The sequence below is a fragment of the Neophocaena asiaeorientalis genome, unplaced genomic scaffold, assembly GCF_003031525.2.
Source record: "Neophocaena asiaeorientalis asiaeorientalis breed wild unplaced genomic scaffold, Neophocaena_asiaeorientalis_V1.1 scaffold398, whole genome shotgun sequence".
Lineage (NCBI taxonomy): Eukaryota > Metazoa > Chordata > Mammalia > Artiodactyla > Phocoenidae > Neophocaena > Neophocaena asiaeorientalis.
In genome coordinates this window covers 2894961-2914897 of record NW_020173416.1, presented here as the reverse complement: position 1 = coordinate 2914897, position 19937 = coordinate 2894961, and the positions used below count along the sequence as shown (strand labels likewise).

General features: G+C 32.8%; 1 protein-coding gene across 2 annotated transcripts in view; it reads left to right on the top strand.

The window, feature by feature from the left end:
* The window catches only part of GPHN (gephyrin), a 601186-nt gene that overhangs the window by 268861 nt on the left and 312388 nt on the right, over positions 1-19937 (top strand). For both annotated transcript variants that reach the window (XM_024747262.1, XM_024747261.1), the window contains exon 5: positions 14444-14538. In XM_024747262.1, coding sequence (XP_024603030.1) covers positions 14444-14538 — 95 coding nt within the window. The remainder of the gene's footprint in view (positions 1-14443; positions 14539-19937) is intronic.

Sequence of the window (19937 nt, the reverse complement as noted above, 5' to 3'; positions counted from 1 at the left end):
ATCCAGAAGAACAAAGACATATTGGGTTGGCCAAAAGGTTACTTCGATTTTTTCCATAAGATGGCTCTAGTAGTGCTTAGTTGTCTTTAAATTCATTCGAAACAATTTTGTAGATTGTATTGTGACAGCTGTCATATCAGCGTGCATAAAATTAAAAAAAATCAAAATTGGTAAATTTTTGTGTAGCCATTTTAATATTGAAGATGGAAGAAAAACAACATTTTTGGCATATTATGTTTTATTATTTCAAGAAAGGTAAAAACGCAACTGAAACGCAAAAAAAAAGATCTGTGCAGTGTATGGAGAAGATGCTGTGACTGATTGAAGGTGTCAGAAGAGGTTTGCAAAGTTTACTACTGGAGATTTCTCACTGGACGATGCTCCACGGTCGGGTAGACCAGTTGAAGTTGATAGCAATCAAATCGAGACATTAATTGAGAACAATCATTATACCCCACTTGGGAGATAGCCAACATACTCAAAATATCCAGATCAAGCACTGAAAATCATTTCCACCAGCTTGGTTGTGTTAATCGCTTTGATGTTTGGGTTCCACATAAGGGAAAAAAAAACCTTCTTAACCGTATTTCCACATGCGATTCTCTGCTTAAACGTAACAAAAACATTCTGTTTTGAAAACAAAGTGTGAGGGGCGATGAAAGGTGAATACTGCACAATAATGTGGAATAGAAGAGATCATGGGGCAAGCGAACTGAACCACTACCAAGCACACCAAAGACCAGTCTTCATCCAAAGAAGGTGATGTTGTGTGTATGGTGGGATTGGAAGGAAGTCCTCTATTATGAGCTCCTTCCGGAAAACCAAATGATTCCAACAAGTACTGCTCCCAATTAGACCAACTGAAAGTAGCACTGGATGAAAAGCTTCCAGAATTAGTCAACAGAAAACACATAATCTTCCCTCTGGATAACACAAGACCACATGTTCTTTGATGACCAGGCAAAAACTGTTACAGCTTGGCTGGGAAGTTCTGATTCATCTGCCATATTCACCAGACATTGCACCTTTAGATTTCCATTTATTTCGGTCTTTAGAAAATTCTGTTAATGAAAAAAATTTCAATTCCCTGGAAGACTGTAAGAGGTGCCTGGAAAAGTTCTTTGCTCAAAAAAGATAAAAAGTTTGAGGAATATGGAATTATGAAGTTGCCTGAAAAATGGCAGAAGGTAGTGGAACAAAACAGTGAGTACATTGTTCAATAAAGTTCTTGGTGAAAATGAAAATGTGTCTTTTTAGTTTTACTTTAAAGCCGAAGGAACTTTTTGGCCAACCCAATACTTAAAAGGTGAAAACATAACAAGAGACCATCATTTATGAATGAGCAAATGGGGAGAAAATGGGACTCTTAGCAATAAGAAAACATAAGTTAAAAACTTTAAGAACAGAGAAAACAGCAGATTGAACCAGTAGAAGAGAGAATTAGCGTACTGAATTATGTACCTGAGGAAATTACCTCATGTGGAAACAATTACATAGAGTGATGATGTAATGGAAAAAAGAGAGACATAGATTATAGAGAATGAAATGAGTAGGTCCAAGATACATTATTATATCAAAGCCCCAAAAGAAGAGAATGGAGGAAAGGCAATGATTAAAGAGATGATGGCTGTAAATTTTACAGAAATGATGGAAAAACATGAATCCACTGATCCTGAAGGAATAGTGTATCTCAAGAAGGATAAATAAAATAAATTGATGCCTAAATACATAAGAGTAAAACTTTAGAACCAAAATAACTGAGAAGATTTTAAAAGTAGTCAGAGAGAAAGGACAGATCACTTATATAGGAATGACAGCAGGCTTTTAAGCAACATTGGAATAAAATAGATAATAGAATAATATCTTAAAAGTATTAAAGAAGTTATATTGGAAATTATTTTGTACAGGGTTTCATTTTGTGACATGTGTGAAGTGTTTATTTTGAGGTTCACAATATACTACAAAAACTTCTTCTAAAATTTTGGATAGAGAGCAGTTAGACCATATTCATTAGGTCAGGACAACAATATTATCATAGGATACCATGTACCTATTACATAGGATACCATGTACCTGTTACATTTGTGGTTTGTATTAAAAGTTACAAAATGTTTTCCTGAATGAAGATATCTTAGATGCTTCAAACTTAGTAATCATGTTTGACTTTCTTTACTAATATTAAAATGAAACAGTTATATTTCAAAACTGAATTAAATATCTAAATATTGTATTATTTTCTCTTCCTAATATAATATTTAATACTTGCTATTTTTCTACTGCTACCTGCCTTCTCACTTTGATATTTTGAGGAACAATTTTTAAAAATCTTCCATCATGTTATTACTTATATGGGGAATGTAAAAAATACAGCACACTAGTGAATATAACAAAAAAGAAGCAGACTCAGAGATATAGAGAACAAACTAGTGGTTACCAATGGGGAGGGTGGAGGAGGAAGGGGCAAAATAGGAGCAGGGGACTAAGAGGTACAAACTATTATGTATAAAAAATAAGCTACAAGGACGTATTGTACCATACAGGGAATATAACCAACTTTTTTAATAACTATAAATGGAGTATAACTTTTAAAAATTGTGAATTGCTCTATTATATACCTGTAACTTATATAATATTGTACATCAACTTAAAGAGGGAGGAAAAAAGAAAGGAAGAAAGGAAGGAAAGAAATACAGGGCTCCCAGTTAAATCTGAATTTCAGATAAATAGGTATGTTTTTAGCATACATATGCCCATTCAATATTTAGGGAGTACTTAAGCTAAAAATTATTCACTTATGAAATTCAAATTTAAATGGATATCCTGTGTTTTATTTGACATCCCTAAAAAATAAATAAAACTCTTCCATCATGTAATAAAAATAGTATATTTTAAATAGTAAAAATAATATATTAAAAGCTATGCTTCTCCCACATTGTAATTTTGCTTCTCACTTATAATAATTTTACTGTTTTATTTAATTGGTAAACTTTGAAAAATCTTGAGAGCAATCCATAGAATGATCTTAATATGCCAGCATTGAAAACTCACTGATTTTTGAGATTCATGTCAACGTTATCCATAGTTAACCAAAAGCAGTTTCCCTTTATCTGTAAAGATTTATGCCCAGAATATATCATATTAGATTGAAAACAATATAGTGTCTCATATTTCTATGAAGTAGCATGTAAGTAATTTTGAGGTTACTTTTCAATTATGATAATGATTGTGTCATATCATATCATTTGTCTCTTGCTTTATTTTTTTTGTATTTTTTATTGAAGTATAGTTGATTTACAATGTTTCGGGTGTACAGCAAAGTGATTCAGTTACAGATATATATATCTATTCTTTTTCAAATTCCTTTCCTTTATAGGTTATTATAAGATACTGAATATAGCTCCCTGTGCCATACAATAGGTCCTTGTTGTTTATTTATTTTATATATAGTAGTGTGTATCTGTTAATCCCAGATTCCTAATTTATTCCTCGCCCTTTCTCCTTTGGTAACCATAAGTTTGTTTTCTATCAATATGTCTGTGCATCTATTTCTGTTTTGTAAGTAAGTTCATTTGTATCATTTTTTTTAGATTCCAACGTGTGTGATATCATGTGATATTTGTATTTATCTGATTTACTTAGTATGATAATCTCTAGATCTATCATGTTTCATTCTTTTTTATGGCAGATTAATATTTCATTATGCACACACACACATACCACATCTTTCTCCATTCCTCTGTAGATGGACATTTAGGTTGCTTCCATGTCTTGGCTATTGTAAATAGTGCTGCCATGAACATTGGGGTGCATGTATCTCTTCAAATTAGAGTTTTTGTCTTTTCCGGATATATGCCCAGCAGTGTGTCCCTTGCTTTAACTAGTCTTTATTGCTTTAAATATGCCCAGGAGTGTGTCCCTTGCTTTAAATAGTCTTTACTGCTTTAAATAGTCTTTAATGTTTTGGATTTCTATTAATTACTATTTATTTAGCTTCCTAACCTACCTCTGCCAATGACACAAGAACAACTCAGACCTACCCTCCATTTTAATAAATAATTTTAAGAGTAAATCTACATTTTCCCTGATTTATTTAGGCCACATTTATTTTGAGATGCTGGAAATTAATACTATAATTTCATTCTTTTTTAATGATTCCTTCCAAGTTTAAACAACTGCTGTTTCTCTTTGATGTTTTCTTGTCATTGCTCCTGGAGATCAGAGACAGGTCAGAAAGATTAAGGAGAATATTCCTTAAGTGCACCCATCATGTTGTAACATAAAAAGCTTTTAAAAACTAGAGAATTTGCAGAAGTGGTGGTATCTGAAAATTATTCACAGAAAATTCTAAGAAGTCTGATAACTTCTGGGAAACTTGTGTTCAAAAAAGAAAAAGAAGGAAAAAACAAAGACTCCTCTGGGAAACCAGGACATGACAGAATCTAGTGTTGCCACTCTCCACATCCCCACCTATTTCTTTGTTTTCTTTCCTTTCTCTAGAGACAAACTTGGTTAGGTATAGACGTCTGCCCTTCCTATTATAGTATTGATTGAGCAAAATGTCAACTTCCATCTGCCCCAGTTAATGTTCCTACTTTGGGCACCTTCTACTCTTGGATACTTAATTTTTATTATGTGAAGAGAAGATCTGAGTTAACTCTTTTCATAATTACCTATCTGGTTACCAAATCTTTCAGGTTTGTTTTATAAACCTGAATTTTTTATATCCTTTGTTTGTTGATTCTTGTGTATTTGGTTTGAGCCTACCATATGCTGAGCTACACTTAGGGGTACAGTTAGGGGTAAAGCATATAATTGGGCCAAAATGAACATCAAGGTAGCATTGAAAGAGGCAGTGTTGTAAATGAGCAGCCTCAGGAGTGTGTGTGTATATTCTTGTGTATGTTGTTTGCATGTTAGTAGAAATGGTCATTTCTACTCATTCTGACTAGGTGATGGGATTTGTTTAGTGATGGTAGATAGAACCAATTTCTTCTTCCCCATTCCCACCAGCTGCCCTAATAAAGTCAACTATTCAGTTGCTTATAGCCCTAACCTAAAGAACTCAACTCCAGTTCTAAGACATGTACTTGTGTGTACACACACATATACATTATCCTCAGTTTTATGAAGTGTAATTGTTTTGTTCAAGGATGGACTCTATTCTGACTTCTAAATCTCAGACTTGAAGGCAACATAGGCTTTATTTGGATAGTGAACTACCTTATTCTAAGCATCATAGTCTGGATGTTCTGAAAAGAGTTTGTGATCTTCAGAGCTTAAATTATAGATCCTGATTCTAAGATATCAGCTCTAAGTTCCATACCAAAAAAATATATTTGTGTGTGTATACACAAGGGTATACACACACACACACACAAATATGTAAGTTACGATTCCATGGAAGAATCTCATAATTATAGAATAAAATATTTTATCTTTCAAATTAGAGTGTATAGAAGAGCTGTTATTTAACTTTTTAAGAAGTTTTTTAATCTTTTTTGCATTCCTACAGTTTTACCTTTTTCATTGGCGAAGGATAGCTGCAACTCTTTAGAATAGTTTTTAAAAATTGGGCCTCTCATTATTTTTAAGTCCTTGTTAAGAGATTTTTCTTCCATTATAATAAAGGTAAAGATTTTCTTTCATCTGACTTATATCAATTTTATTTAATAAATAATGTGTTCTTGCTTTTATATGTCTTCCAGGTTGTAACTCACTGAGTTATTTTTTATTTTTCATTCTTTTTTTTGAGAGACTCTTGCAAAGCAGATTTTTCTACTATAAAGTATAATGTTGTTGATTTTAAGTGATTATGATAAGACCCCTCTGTTTAGTATGAGCAGCAGAGCATTAACTTGAGTCAAATGTTGCCTCTTTGCGTTCCCCTATTTTACAACATCCTGGGTCCAAGTCCATTCTGACTTGTCAGTCTGATGTTGTTTTCACAGCCTTAATTTGTAATGTATGGTTGTTATGGAAATTTAAAAAATTATATAAACTTATTTGGCTTACCAATTTGAACAATTTATTTACCATAAGTAGTTATGGATACTTGCTTATATTTTTTCATCTTTGCTTACGTATGTAATTACATAGCTGTTTTCTATTGGACTTAGGTGAAAGCATAAATGCAGGAGGTGCTGTTAGTTCTTTTTCTTCAAAATATATTTATAATCTTCTCATTTTCTTTTCCCAGTTTACTTTGGAGGTTTTATGGTAATGTCCAAGGCTATATTCCTGGTCATTGGTATCTCCAAAACTGCTGTTTCTTGATAAATCTTCATTAAGTTTTCAAGATTATTGCTAGCATATTGCAATCTTCAGACATCTGGTAATTCACACACATTCAAAAACAAACGTGCCCATAACTTCTATCCTGTACTGCTTCTGGTAGAACTATTCAGTTTTCACAATTGCTTTGACTGTAGTCCATTACAGCAACTTGTATGACATAAGTGACTTTAGACTTTTGTTTCAGTACAAATCATAGTATTCAACATTTGTTAAGCACTTACTACATGTTAGGAATGATACTGAGCATTTTTATGTTCTGTCGCATTTAAGTAAAGTACAAAGATCCTTCCTATGTCTGAATAGGACATATACATATGACATAAACATATACAGTTTACAATACCTTGTAAACTGAAAACATATAATAGATTTAATGGATTAATTTCAGAATTGGAGTCTACAGGCCTAAGTTTTATTGATTTACTGTGTGGCTTTGCATTATTCATAGAATTTATTAGTGTGTCTATTTCTTCACTTACAAAAAGATAATAAAATATGTCTCCTCTGTATTATGTAATATAGGAATATGTTGTGCTTAAACAGAGAATTTCTATAGATGTTTTGTAAGAAAGGCTCTGTTGTGAATAAATAAATGTTCTGATGTGAATATTTCTCCTATTATTAAATTATGTTGCTAAATAATAGTATTCATGTTTAGCTCTCCAGTGCAATAAGAGAAATAAGAGCTTTTCCACAGCATTATAAATTTATGTTATATATAATGTTATCATACTAGCATTATAAATATGACATCCTTTTAGTTAACTAAAATTGCTTTATAGTGTTAACAATTTAGTTTTATAAGATGGATAACAAATATCATTACCCCTTTTTACAAATGGGAAACTGAGAGATGGATAAATTTCTGGAGGCATAAGAACAAAAGCTTATATTTATTTAATATGTGAATAATGAAGGGCTATTAGGTTATAGATGATGAATAAAAAGCCTGATCATAAAGTGAGAGGTTAGTAGCTTTAAAATCCATCTTTAGATGAGCAAAACCGTAAGAGAACAAGTTATTTAATTCAAGCTACAGCATGTCATAGCCTCCAAATACTTAATGTGTATGGATTTTTCTCTCATCTTTACTATTGAAACTTCTACTAAGTTAAGCTTATCGCAAGACAACAGCAATATTGGATTTCTTTGCTTTTAGGAAGTACTGTACTCATTTCCATCTTTCCCAGTTGGCCTGTAATTTTAAAACTGAGGGTGGTATGAGAAGACAAAATGCAACACCTTATAATAATATTAAAATAGGAATGAGCTGTTTTTGGTTTTTCTCTTTTCTTAGCAGTTCTTCCACTCACTCTTTCCTTTACCTCACCTATTTCTTCCTCTCACTTTTTCACATGTGTCTGTTTTGGTGAGAATCTAGTTTTGTCGCAAGAGAACTGCAGATGTGATAATTACGTGTTTCTAATGTGGATACTTCCTAAAGAGGCCACCAGTGAGAATTATTGTATCTTAAGGCAAAAGAGCAAAGTTTTAGATTTTCTAAAATCAATTGGCAGTGAGTCATTTGCAAATAGTATTTATAAGTCTAAAGTAGGAGCTTATTTCCTTTATTCTCAATTAAGATGTTTAAGAATGGCTTAAATTATGTTGTTATATGAACATTAAAAACTTACACTGCTTTTAGTAAACCAAGTAATTATGTGTGACCATCAATAGAGTGGAAATCCAATGTATAGATTTTTTTAGGTAGCTCTTATGTTTCTACTTATATTATACACCACTAACTACATTTAAAAAACAAAATTCCAAAGTAGCTGGAGTAAAGAAGCTGGGTTATACATTCACCAGTTAACTGACCAGACAACAGCCTTTCAGTACAATTTCAAATTGGATCATCTTTCTACTTCATCTTTCTTCAGATTTGAGAAACATGATATTTTTCCATATCTATATATCAACTTTTGAAGAACATGAATGAATAACATTTTCTTCTCTATAGATTAAAGGACATGTAACCAACAACCTACAATAAAGGAGAACTTTATTATTTTTCACATAGTGCCAAAAATGAATAAAAGTGTAATGCATATATAAAAATGCTAATAATCCATAGAAATACCACTGTTTTCTCCCTTTTCCTGGAATGAGATATAAAATAGTACAATTTATAAGTAGACTATAAAGATAAGTGCTATTCTTGTGAAAATCTCTTATAAAAAATAATTCACCCATTTGAGTTCCCTGATTTTTTGTTTGATAATTTGACTATCAACATTTAGATAAATGAGGAAAATAATATGAAAAAGTACTCACTGGGTAAATAAATTATAAAACTTTGGAGTACTCACTGCTATACATATACTCAACTTGGTTATTTAATAAGGGTTGAGATGAACAATGGAAACAGTAGACTCTTCACTCAACATCTCATGCTCATTGCAGAGTACATGTTCGTTGAATGGAATGGACGATGAAATTGCCTGGAGTACTTAAATTTTTATTTTTATTTTTTTGTTTCTTTCTCTATAATTATACTGTCTCCTTTGATCTTTCATTATAACCAGATCTTACTTAAATATTGTACCACTTTAACTGAAAAACAAAATGGAGTATCTCCATTTTGAAAAGCTTTCTGCTTCTTCCAAGAGTGGAAAAAGATGTAAATATTTAAGAAGGCTAAAGCTCCAAGGAAGAGAAATACATTACCAGTGCATTCATAACTCTCAAATTAAACTGGAATAAATATTTTCATTACTTAGTTGCAGCTTCTTCTTTGTAGCAGTAGTCTTTAACCACTTAGTCACACTGTTACAATACAATGACATGATTAGTTGAAAGGTGTTTGTAATTAGTAATATAAAATTAACAAAATCTGTATATGAATGTTTTTAATCAAGTGGAATAAATTAAAGACTGCCCTTATAATACTGCAACTCTTACTTCCACTCTGCTCTGCTTCTTAAATGAGGAGAGAAAAGAGTAAATTTATAGCTGGTGTTCCTTGAACATCCCTATGAGTTAGTCATCTATGTAAATTTTATTCATCATGTATAGTCCTGAGAAAAAAATATATTAAAGATAGCTTCTCTGTACCATAGGATACATATAGAGACAAGATCTGAATTGTTTGTTTATTATAACCTTTTATTAAAGTGTAAAATAAAATTTATGTGTTTGAGTCAAGAAAATGTATTTGGCTGATGTTAATGGATAGAGTCAGGAAAGTTTGATTGGCTGGCATTAAACTGCCTATTTTTACCTAATTTATCTCCTCACTAGGTCTATATTTTGCTCCGATGAAGGATCCTCACATTTATTTCAATCTATTTTACAAAGTTGAATATAAGGTGATTATGAATATTAGAACAAGTTGTGTACATTATCATGAATCTACCTCATTCCTTCTATCTGCAGTCTGTTTTTCAAAGTGTAGTCCTCTGACCAGCATCACAAGCATAACCTGGAAACTTGTTAGATATGCAAAATTTGAGACCCTAGCCAGACATTCTGGAACAAAATCTCTGGGTATGCCCAGCAATCAGCATTTAACAAGGTTTCTAGGAGATCCTGATGCACACTAAAGTTTGAGAACCACTGCTGTAATCATATCCCACCTTGATAGCTTAACAAGGTTATTAGTACCCATTAGATACTGTTTCAAAGATAGTCTTTGTTATTTAAGATTATTTAATCAGCAGAGGGCACTGTAGTAGTTGTTAGGAGGAAATTGTACTAAATCTACATGGTCAAGTAACAAGCCTGTAAATATTAATGCATAAATTATACCTGTTAATAAAAGTATGTCTATAAACATAAGTAAAAGCACTAAGTGATTTTTCACCACCACCATGCATACAAGAAATTTCTGCACATTTACATTTAACTATTGTGTGTCCTGTGCATACTTAAATATCATTGACTTTTAGCAATAATGTTTTTTAAGGTAATTTTTCCTATGAAGGTTAAAAATGGACTTGAACTTCATTGACAATTTCCCTGGACTATAGAATCATTGTTTATGACACCCTTTTTTGCAACTTGAGTAGTCTTTGAAGCATCTTTCTGACTTTCATGTTATCTTCAAAGTGTCAAGGGTAAAAGAAAAAATCACAATAAGTGATTTGGCGTAGGAAATTGCAACCTTCAAAGTTTAGAAAGTATTTAGAAGTTAAAAATAAAATGTCTTATTTAAAGAGTATAGCTAAATCCAATTAAACCTCATTATTTTGGAATCTACTAGTCCAAAAAAGGTTATATCTGAAGTAAGAATATAAATTTCTACTATTGCTCAAGGAAAAACAGAATTTGGTAATCAAATTTAATAATTTATTTTAAAAATGTGGGAAACGGAAGGAAACTAAGAAAAAAGGATTTCAAACTTTTAATGGCATCTTTTTTTGCCATTGATTATGAATAGTCCATTGATAATGATTGCTTGTTATCTACTTGTTAACAAGTACTGATAACCTTCATTTATCTGTGCTTGTCATCCTAATGTATATGATTGAAGGAATAAAGCTACATTTGTTAAAACCACTCTTCTGTTTGGATTTTCTAGTAAGTTCGACAGATAGTTTTTTCTCATTTTATTCTAAACTAACTTTTACTCTCTTGCTCTTTGCCCTCTAGTTGAGCCTCTCCATTTACAGTTTACAGATGTTTTCACCCAGCTCTTGCCCTCCTGTCCATCTTCCAATTTCCATCTCGTTTGGCTGTTTCTTCCCTTTAGATACCATTATTTCAGTATTCTTCTTTCTGCCCCCAACTTGTCAATGTTCTTACATTTAGGTTCTTGCTCTCTGTTCTCTTTCCCCTCATCTTTGGTTCTCAACCACTGTTTCTAGGTTTGGTTTCTGGATTTTTGTATTATTTCTCTTCTTTAACTGGTATAATCAAAATTATACAAGGATGTAACAATTGGAAAGCAGAGGCATAGAGAAAATTGACATGTATTGAATACCTACTCTATGCTAGGTGATTTACTTACATCATTTAATTCTCATAAAATGTAGGTATGCTTTATTATTACATCCATTTTATTCATAAATACACTGAAGCTCAGAGAGATTAAATATTTTAAATATTAAATATTTTGTTCTAATTTGTTCTAATTCACAGAGCAACTAAGTGACAAAGCCGGGTTTCAAGCCTATATGGGTTCATTTGTTCACTCCTTTATTCAACAAATATTTATTGAGTGCACGTTCTGTATGTTGGACACTATGGTAGGTGCTTCAACAGATCCAGTCCTTACTCTCCAGACCTTAATTGTATGGTGGTATTGTCTGACTTCACAGATGGTGATCTTTTTGCTACACCAAACAGAAGAAGAGAAAATAAAAAGTAAATAGAATGGTTCTGATGTTTTATGGAAAAGATGTATTTGATATAGATGTAAGAAAGACTATATTTGTGCATTATTTAGGAATATATAGCAAAAGAGTTGCTTTGTGTCTAGTCCTGGAGAGGGTCTCCCTCCTCACTCACCCCTGTCAACACCAATGCCTTGTACTGGCATCACCACAATATATATTTTCCTCTTATGTTCTATGCTGTACAAGATTTATGTCTATAGGCCAACATTGTCTAGAAAGTCTTCAGAAAGAATTAACTGTCCTCCCTAAATTATGTTTGGAAAAAGATGAAGACCCTTGTGTAAGAATACATACATTCATTCATCCATCTATTATCCATATATTTACTAATACCCTAAGAAGTATTTAAGATGGTTTAGCCAAATACATAAAATACAACAGAACTTTTAATAAGATAAATATGGAAAAATAGGGCAAGGAAAAATAAGATGAAATTGGGTTGTATTCAGTAAGCCTACTAAAAAATATTCATAAATTAGTCTCTCTTCTCAAAGGTAACTTGATTCACAGTCATCATAATTTTAAAGACAAACTGGTATCACAGAAGTGTACCCCATTCCTAGTTGTAATACATAAGAGGAAATTTCTCCTACAGGTCCTCCTAAAGAGGACCTCAGTACAGTGTGGTGAGCAGTGGTCTCAAATACTCGCTAAAATAAATATGAGTTTCACTGAGCCATTTAATTGTATCCACCTGCATACCATAAAAGCAAAGTCCAGTAAAACAATTCTTTTAAAAGTGGATGAGCCTTTTCAGGTAGACCACTGTGGTCTGGCTAAATCCAATGGTATATTTTAGAGGATCTCGAAAAATGAATGAATTACATTTCTTTTAGGTAATTCTCATATGTAATTTGTCAATTGAGTTTTTCATGTACTAGATAACAGTGAGTTTGCACACTCTTACAAGTTTTACTCACTACTGCAACATCATTGCATAGAATACCACCTAGTACATAGTAGGTGCTTAATAAGTATTTGTTGTATGGATGGATAAATGCTGTGCTTTGAAGTATGTAAGTGAAAGACTTCCTCTGTCACTTCTCTGTTGATATTTTCTTCCTTTGTCCTTAAATAACGTGTGCTGCTATACTTTGGAGTATATCATCTTTATGTGGACCCTCAAATTCATTAAATGTCACGCATTGCTTAGGTGACTTTTTCAAACAGATAATGAAATAAATATTAACCGTATACAAAGAGCTGTTTTAAGATTGTTCTCAGTAACATCCCTTTGTTGATTTTTAGGGCTCTAAGATTTTAAGGTCCCTAAGAAGAAGTTGTAAACTTCAGTGAAGCAATTTTAACATGGAAATAGTGTTTCTTCTCAGGAGACCTCAAAATCATATCAGATTTATTAAATTTGGAAAACATGGGATAGATTATATATAACACTAGCTCTACAATTTTCAGCTATATATTGATATTTTAATGAAAGTAGTTAACTCCCAAACTTAGAAATTTAAGTATGTTCTTTTCTCCTTCCTGCTGGCCCCTTATTTTTAAAGCAGGTTTTATTGAAAAGCATTATGGTAGTGTTAATTTTCCTTTAAAATTTCTGACATTGTTAAATATTGCATTATGCTGGGATTCAGTGAACCAGTAGATTACATCAATTCCAGTAATCCTTTATTCTATATAATTATAAGGGATTAACTAATTTATATGCATCTTAAAAGTTTATTCATAACATCAACTGGCATGTAACACATACTTGGTGCATTTTAACTGCTCTGCCCAGATTTCTTACTCTATAAAAATCTATTGAGCTATTATAACAATCTGAGGCTTCATTTTAAAGTTTAGGTTATTAGGCTAGGTGAGATATTTACCAACCTAAATTTTGCCTAGAACAGTGATTTTACTTAGGACGATCACTCGACTTCTAATGAAATATTGAACTATCAATCTTTCACTATATTTTTCCATAACTTACTTTTTATTTTGTTTGCCTTGCTTCTTACTTACTGTAATACTTTATTTTGCAAGCTTTCTTCCTGTGTTGCTCCCAGTTATTGTAACCTGCTACATATGTAGAAAGAGGATTAGAAATGGATTAAGTCATGTGTTTCACTCCCAACTTTAGCCTAAAACATATCTTTACCATCACATTATGATAAATATATGCCTATTTTCACTGACCTTTAGAAAATCAAATTTTCTTGCCTCCTTCAGTACCGTATTCGAGGTTTAACCACACTTGTCTTAAGAATGCCCTATCTTAAAACTTCTATTATATAGTTAAAGCCTATCACTTCATTAATTCTTTTTTAAAAACAATCAGTTCATTTATATCGAAGATATGGAAATGGTAAATCTAGAGTTTTTCTTCTACCCAATTTATGGGGAAAGTTGACTCGATGATTTCTTGAGTTCCATTTATTATATCATAAAATCATAGAGCTAGGAGAGATACAAGGTGACCTTGGGTTTTTACGGACTAATTATTTCAAGAGTAATAGACAAAGAAAACTACCCAGATTTTTTATTCTGTGAAAATCTATTGAGCTCTTATAGCAATCTGAGGCTTAATTTTAAAATACAGGTTATTAGGCAAGATGAAATTTCTATTAAATACTTCTGAATTGTAAGGGATAAGAAAGGTCTGCTAATGTAAAAGCTCCCTTGATGTTCTGGTCCTCAGCTTTTATTCAGTGGTCCCAAAGAATTGAGTCTTGATGCCTTAAAATATTTGGAGAACTACTAAGTATGGTTTATAGATAGCATGATTTATAATTAAGTTAGTTTTACTACTCTGCCTTCCTTACTTTTGGTTAATTTCACTCAGTCTGCTATTTAATCTTTAATTACAGGCCACAAAAGAAGTAATAGAACGGGAAGCGCCAGGGATGGCCCTGGCAATGCTGATGGGATCACTTAATGTTACACCTCTGGGCATGCTCTCTAGGTAAGAAAGTCACCAACATGTTGCAAAGAAAATTAATTCCATACCACTAATCACTACAATAGACTGATAAACCTAAGAAACTCCAGTCATACCACTTAATTTTGCCCCGCTTATTTCCCAGAGTTATGAGTCTCAGTATCCTGTCTAGTTAAATATTGGCCACAGTTTCTTTCAAGTTCTTTTTTTGTTTGTTTTTGCATATTGTGTTGAAACTTTTAGAAAATATTGTATTACTGCTAAAAGTTATCAGTTATAACCCCAAGAAGAGTCCAGTTTATTAAGATGTAAAATATTCTTTTTTTGTGTGATTATAATCATCAATTAATTTCCCTTAGTTGTCATTAAATACTAATTTAGTAAAACTAAGAAGTAGAGTCTTTTTTAATAAGTTTTTACAAGTCAGTTTGTAAATAGGCATGTTGATGTGTGGTCATGAAAAGAAGCTCAATCAATAATATATTACTAGTATATTAAATTAGTGTATTTAAAACTATGCCTTTGTTGACCTAGATGGTGACATCCATCCTCAATTTGATGGTTTAGTTATTTATTTGTTATTATTTTAGCAATTCTTAGATTAAAATCCCCTTTAATGAGAACAACATACATCACTTACGTTAAAGACAGAAATATCAACTTAGTGAGAATCTGTTGATTTAATGACCATTGATTAATACAGTTGATTTCAGAGTAATCTAGAAAATACACAGCAACTTTATAATTGCAGGGTTTCACAATCATTATTTATAACCATTTATTGATCCTGTGTGCAATATGAATATAAAAGTAAATATATCTATTGAATGCATAGAATATGAGTTATAATGCTCTTTCTGTTACTTAGACTAAGTTTGTATGCCATAAATGTCAGCCACTTGAAGCACAGCTACAGGGAAATGTGAATGGGTCATTAGTTAACTGTATTTTCTTTCCTGTTACAAATACTATATTATAACATTTCATTTTAATAAGAGCAAAAAAAGAACTAAAGTAGCTTGATAGAGATTTTGAATTTAAAAGTCCATGCTGGTCTTTAATGAACTCACATTGATTCTTTTATGCTGTTCTTTTTTTTTTTTTTTTTTTTTTTTTTTTTTTTTTTTTTGCGCGGTACGCGGGCCTCCCACTGTTGCGGCCTCTCCCATTAAGGAGCACAGGGTCCGCACGCGCAGGCTTAGTGGCCATGGCTCACAGGCCCAGCCGCTACGTGCCATGTGGTATCTTCCCGGACTGGGGCACGAACCCGTGTCCCCTGTATCGGCAGGCAGACTCTCAACCACTGTGGCACCAGGGAAGCCCTATGCTGTTCTTTTTTTAACCCTTACTTATATTACCTGACTGTAGGAGATCAAAGGTCACATTTGGTCTCTTTTCTCTATGGAATTAAGTAGTAGTCTTTGAACATAAAAGAACTCTTTCTTGGCATTCAAGGAATATAGTCAAGAAAGAATTAAACGTTACCTCTTGTTAATTATTTTATAATAAAAATCTAATTCAACAGACATAATAATACTCTATTTGCCAGGCCTTGCATTAACCATTAGGGATGTAAGTATGGAAAGAAAAGTAAGAAATGGTCCTTACCTTCAGGATCCCCAGTTTATCTGGAGAACTTGTTCCTTACAACTGCTAAGGTAACTCTTTAAATTGAATATAGCTTTCTTGATCTAATATAGAAATAACACTTTTGCCTTATTGAAAGATTTTTCTGGATTAATTTCTCCTCTCCCTTCTGAATCCGCATAATTACTGAGCAGTAGACTGCTGAGTGAATGGGAAATAAGTTAGCAAGAGCTGATTTTAAGTATTTTGAAATAAGTCCATCATCTTTAGGCTGAAGGCTTTGAAAACTAAAGTGTACACAGCATAGTATACACAAGCAGATTCTATATACACATGGTATACACAGCCAGATTCTTCTGGCTTTTCTTTATGTTCATTACCTGTTGAACTGAGAGTTTATTTACAAATTTGAAACAGAGATAGTAGTTGGCATGAGCTATGGAAAAGGGAATTGTGGACTATTTCCCTTAATGTTTATTTTTTGGTGCTTTTCAAATCGTTTAAAAAAAATGGTAAACAGCCATGATTAGATTGATGCTTCCTTTGTTTAGCATTTTTACCTTGTATGTACTTGGGGCTTTGTACATGCTTATATTATAACACGTGCTATATTGTAATTATTTACTTTCTTGTCTGTTTTACCTAATATGTATAAAATCCAAATTTGTATTAAGAACAGCAGCTTTATCTTATTCATTTTATATCCTCAGCCCCAAAACAATTTCTGACACATAGTAGGTACTCAAAAAAATGTTTCTTGTTATGGCTCCTATTGATAACTCAGTGTTTCATCCTAGCTGTAATAGAATTTTTTTTCAAGGTTAAGTAATGCATCAAGTTGGTGCCTTGCCTTCCTATTTTTATCTCTAGAGAGCAGCATTAAATAAAAATAATTTTTTAAATTACTACATCTGTTTAAATGGTTTTCATCTGCTTGGTTAACTTAATATCTTCCAGTTTTCCAGTTTTTTTTGTACAAGTAAGTTGGAAGATTGCATCAAGTAAAGGTTAAGAGTGTCATCTCTGAACTCGGACTGCTTGGGTTCTATTCTTGTTCTGTTACTAGTTACATAACATCGTTTTTTTCTCATCTCTATAATGAGGATGTTAGTAGTACCAGCCTTCTTGCATTAAGTAAACTAGCCCGCTTAAGTGCCCAGAACAGTTGATTCATAGTAAGTTTAAGTGTTGATCACTGTTGTGTTGTTATTTGTTCAGAATTCTAGTTCTTAGAGCAAGTCTGCTGGCAGAACCTTTTAATGCTTTCCTTCATCTGGAAATGTCTTTTTCTTACCTTTATTCCTGAAGAATATTTTTACTAGATATAGAATTATGGATTGACAATTCTTTCCTTTCAGCATTTAAAAAAATGTTATTCTATTCTCTTCTGGCTCCATGGTTCCTGTGGAGAAATCCACAGTCTTTTGAATTGATATTCCCTTATATGTATGATTTTTTTCTCTGGATGCTTTGAAGATATTTTTTCTTTATTTTTGATTTCAACAATTTGATTATTATGTATCTGGGTGTGGTTTTCTTTGAGTTTATCCTTTTGGGTTAAAAGAGCTTCTTGAATCTGTAAACTTATGTCTTTAACCAAATTTGGGAAATCTTTAGCTATTTTTCAGATTTTTCTTTTTCTGCACCAATCTCTTTCTCATTTTCTTCTGGTACTTTTGTGATATGGATTATACGTCTTTTGATAACATATCACAGGTTTCTGATGTTCACTTTTTTTATTCATTTTTACTCTATTCTTCAGATTGTTTTTATTAATCTATCTTCAAGTTCACTGACATTTTTCCTCTTTCATCTTTATTTTGCCTTTGAGCCTATCTAGTGAATTTTTTAAAATATTTGTTTACTTATTTATTTATTTGACTCCGTTGGGTCTTAGTTGCAGCATGCCGGATCGTCACTGAGGCATACAGGATCTTTCATTGCTACACATGGGTTCTTCATTGTGGCTCACAGGCTTCTCTCTAGTTGTGGTGTGTGGGTTTTCCCTTCTCTAGTTGTGACGTGGGCTCCAGAGCACGTGGGCTCTGTAGTTTGCGGCACGCTGGCTCTCTCACTGAGGCGCACGAGCTCAGTAGTTGTGGCACATGGGCTTAGTTGCCCAGCGGCATGTGGGACCTTAATTCCCCGACCAGGGATCAAACCCGCGTACCCTGCATTGGAAGGCAGATTCTTTACCACTGGACCACCGGGGAAGTCCCTCCAGTGCATTTTTAAATTACAGATATAGTATTTTTTCAGTTCTAAAATTTCTATTCAGCTGCTTTTTTATGGTTCTATTTCTTTGCTAAGAATTTTTATCTTTCCATTTATTTCAAAAGGAGAATGGTTATAATAGCTGCTTAATATTATTTTTCTAACAATTCCAGTATCTGAATCACCTTGGAGTTAATTTAACATCTGTTGATTTTTTCTGTGAGAAGTGCTCAGATTTTCCTGATTCTTTTCTGTGTTGAGTAATTTTGGATTGTACCCTGGACATTTTGAGTATTATCTTTTAAGACTCTGGACTCTGTTAAAATCCTCTGGAGAGAGTTAGTTAGTTAGTTAGTTAGTTAGTTAATTTGTTTCAGGAATCAAGCTGATTGGATTCAGATTGAAAATTTTGTCTCACCTTATGTGGATGGTGATTCAGCCTTTGCTATACTGTCCGGGTCTGCCCAGCACATGAACCATTCAGGAGTTAGCCTGAGGTGTGGGCAATGGAGTATATTTTACTTATGTTTTTAAAAGCCTTTCTTATAATTCTTTGAGTTTGTTACATGTGCTTAGCTCAGGAGTGAGCCTGGAACTTGTGTCAGTTCATTCGCAGAATTAAGGAATCCGCCTTCTCCAACTCTCTCCTCTCCAAGAATTTCCCTACACTCTACAGTTCCCAGTTAATACTCTATAAGAAATAGCTTCTGGCTAAAGGAACTGGAAATAGATGATATTTCTTGTAGAGTATTAATCCCCTGTGCTATTATGCAATTCCGCACAGTTGGAACACCTTCAGGGCAAAGGCAGAAGAAAAGGAAAAAATAAAATAATAACAGAGCTTCCTCTCACCCAAGCTTTTACACTTTAGCCAGAGAGATAGGTCTTCTCACCAGGTTCTAGTGCTTGCACCATCACAATCACAGTAGTACAGCTGTGTAACTGGAATTAGCCCCCTTAAGGGTTATTGACTCAAGTTCTGACTTCAGTCCCCAGTTTGCCTGCTATTGTTTATGTTCAGAGTTCTCAGGTAGTCACTCTTTGATTTTCTGTTCTCAATAAGTAGGAGACAGAGCCATAGTTAAGGTTCTACTATGTTGGTCAACACCAACAGAAAAAGAGCTCTATTTTAAAAATCAGATCCCTGAGTTTATATCCTAGCATTTACTATCTATGTGACCTTGGGAAATTTACTCAGCTAGGTTTAGCACTTCCAGTCCCAGGAGCTAATAGAACTGCCCACAGAAATTCAGCATATAAGCTCCCCAAATCTGTAATTTATGCCCCACTCACTTTTTAAAGAGATCAAATACTTTTTTTTCTAAGCATCATTGACAGTAATAGAGCAACCACTGTGGTTACACATTGAGACATAATTTATCCTGGTTTTATTCTCAGTTCAGTCATTAACTTGATTTGTGATCTCTACATAGTTTTTTAGTGCCTTCACATAGCTCATGGAAATGTTATGAGGTCCTATATAGATTAACTCACTAAGAAAAACTATCATATGAATATCTAAATTCATAAAAAGAAAAAATGATAAGGAGTTTTTAATTTTATAAAGAGATTTGCCATCGTAATACTCCATAACGTATCTTTCAATTGTGTTTTAAATATTC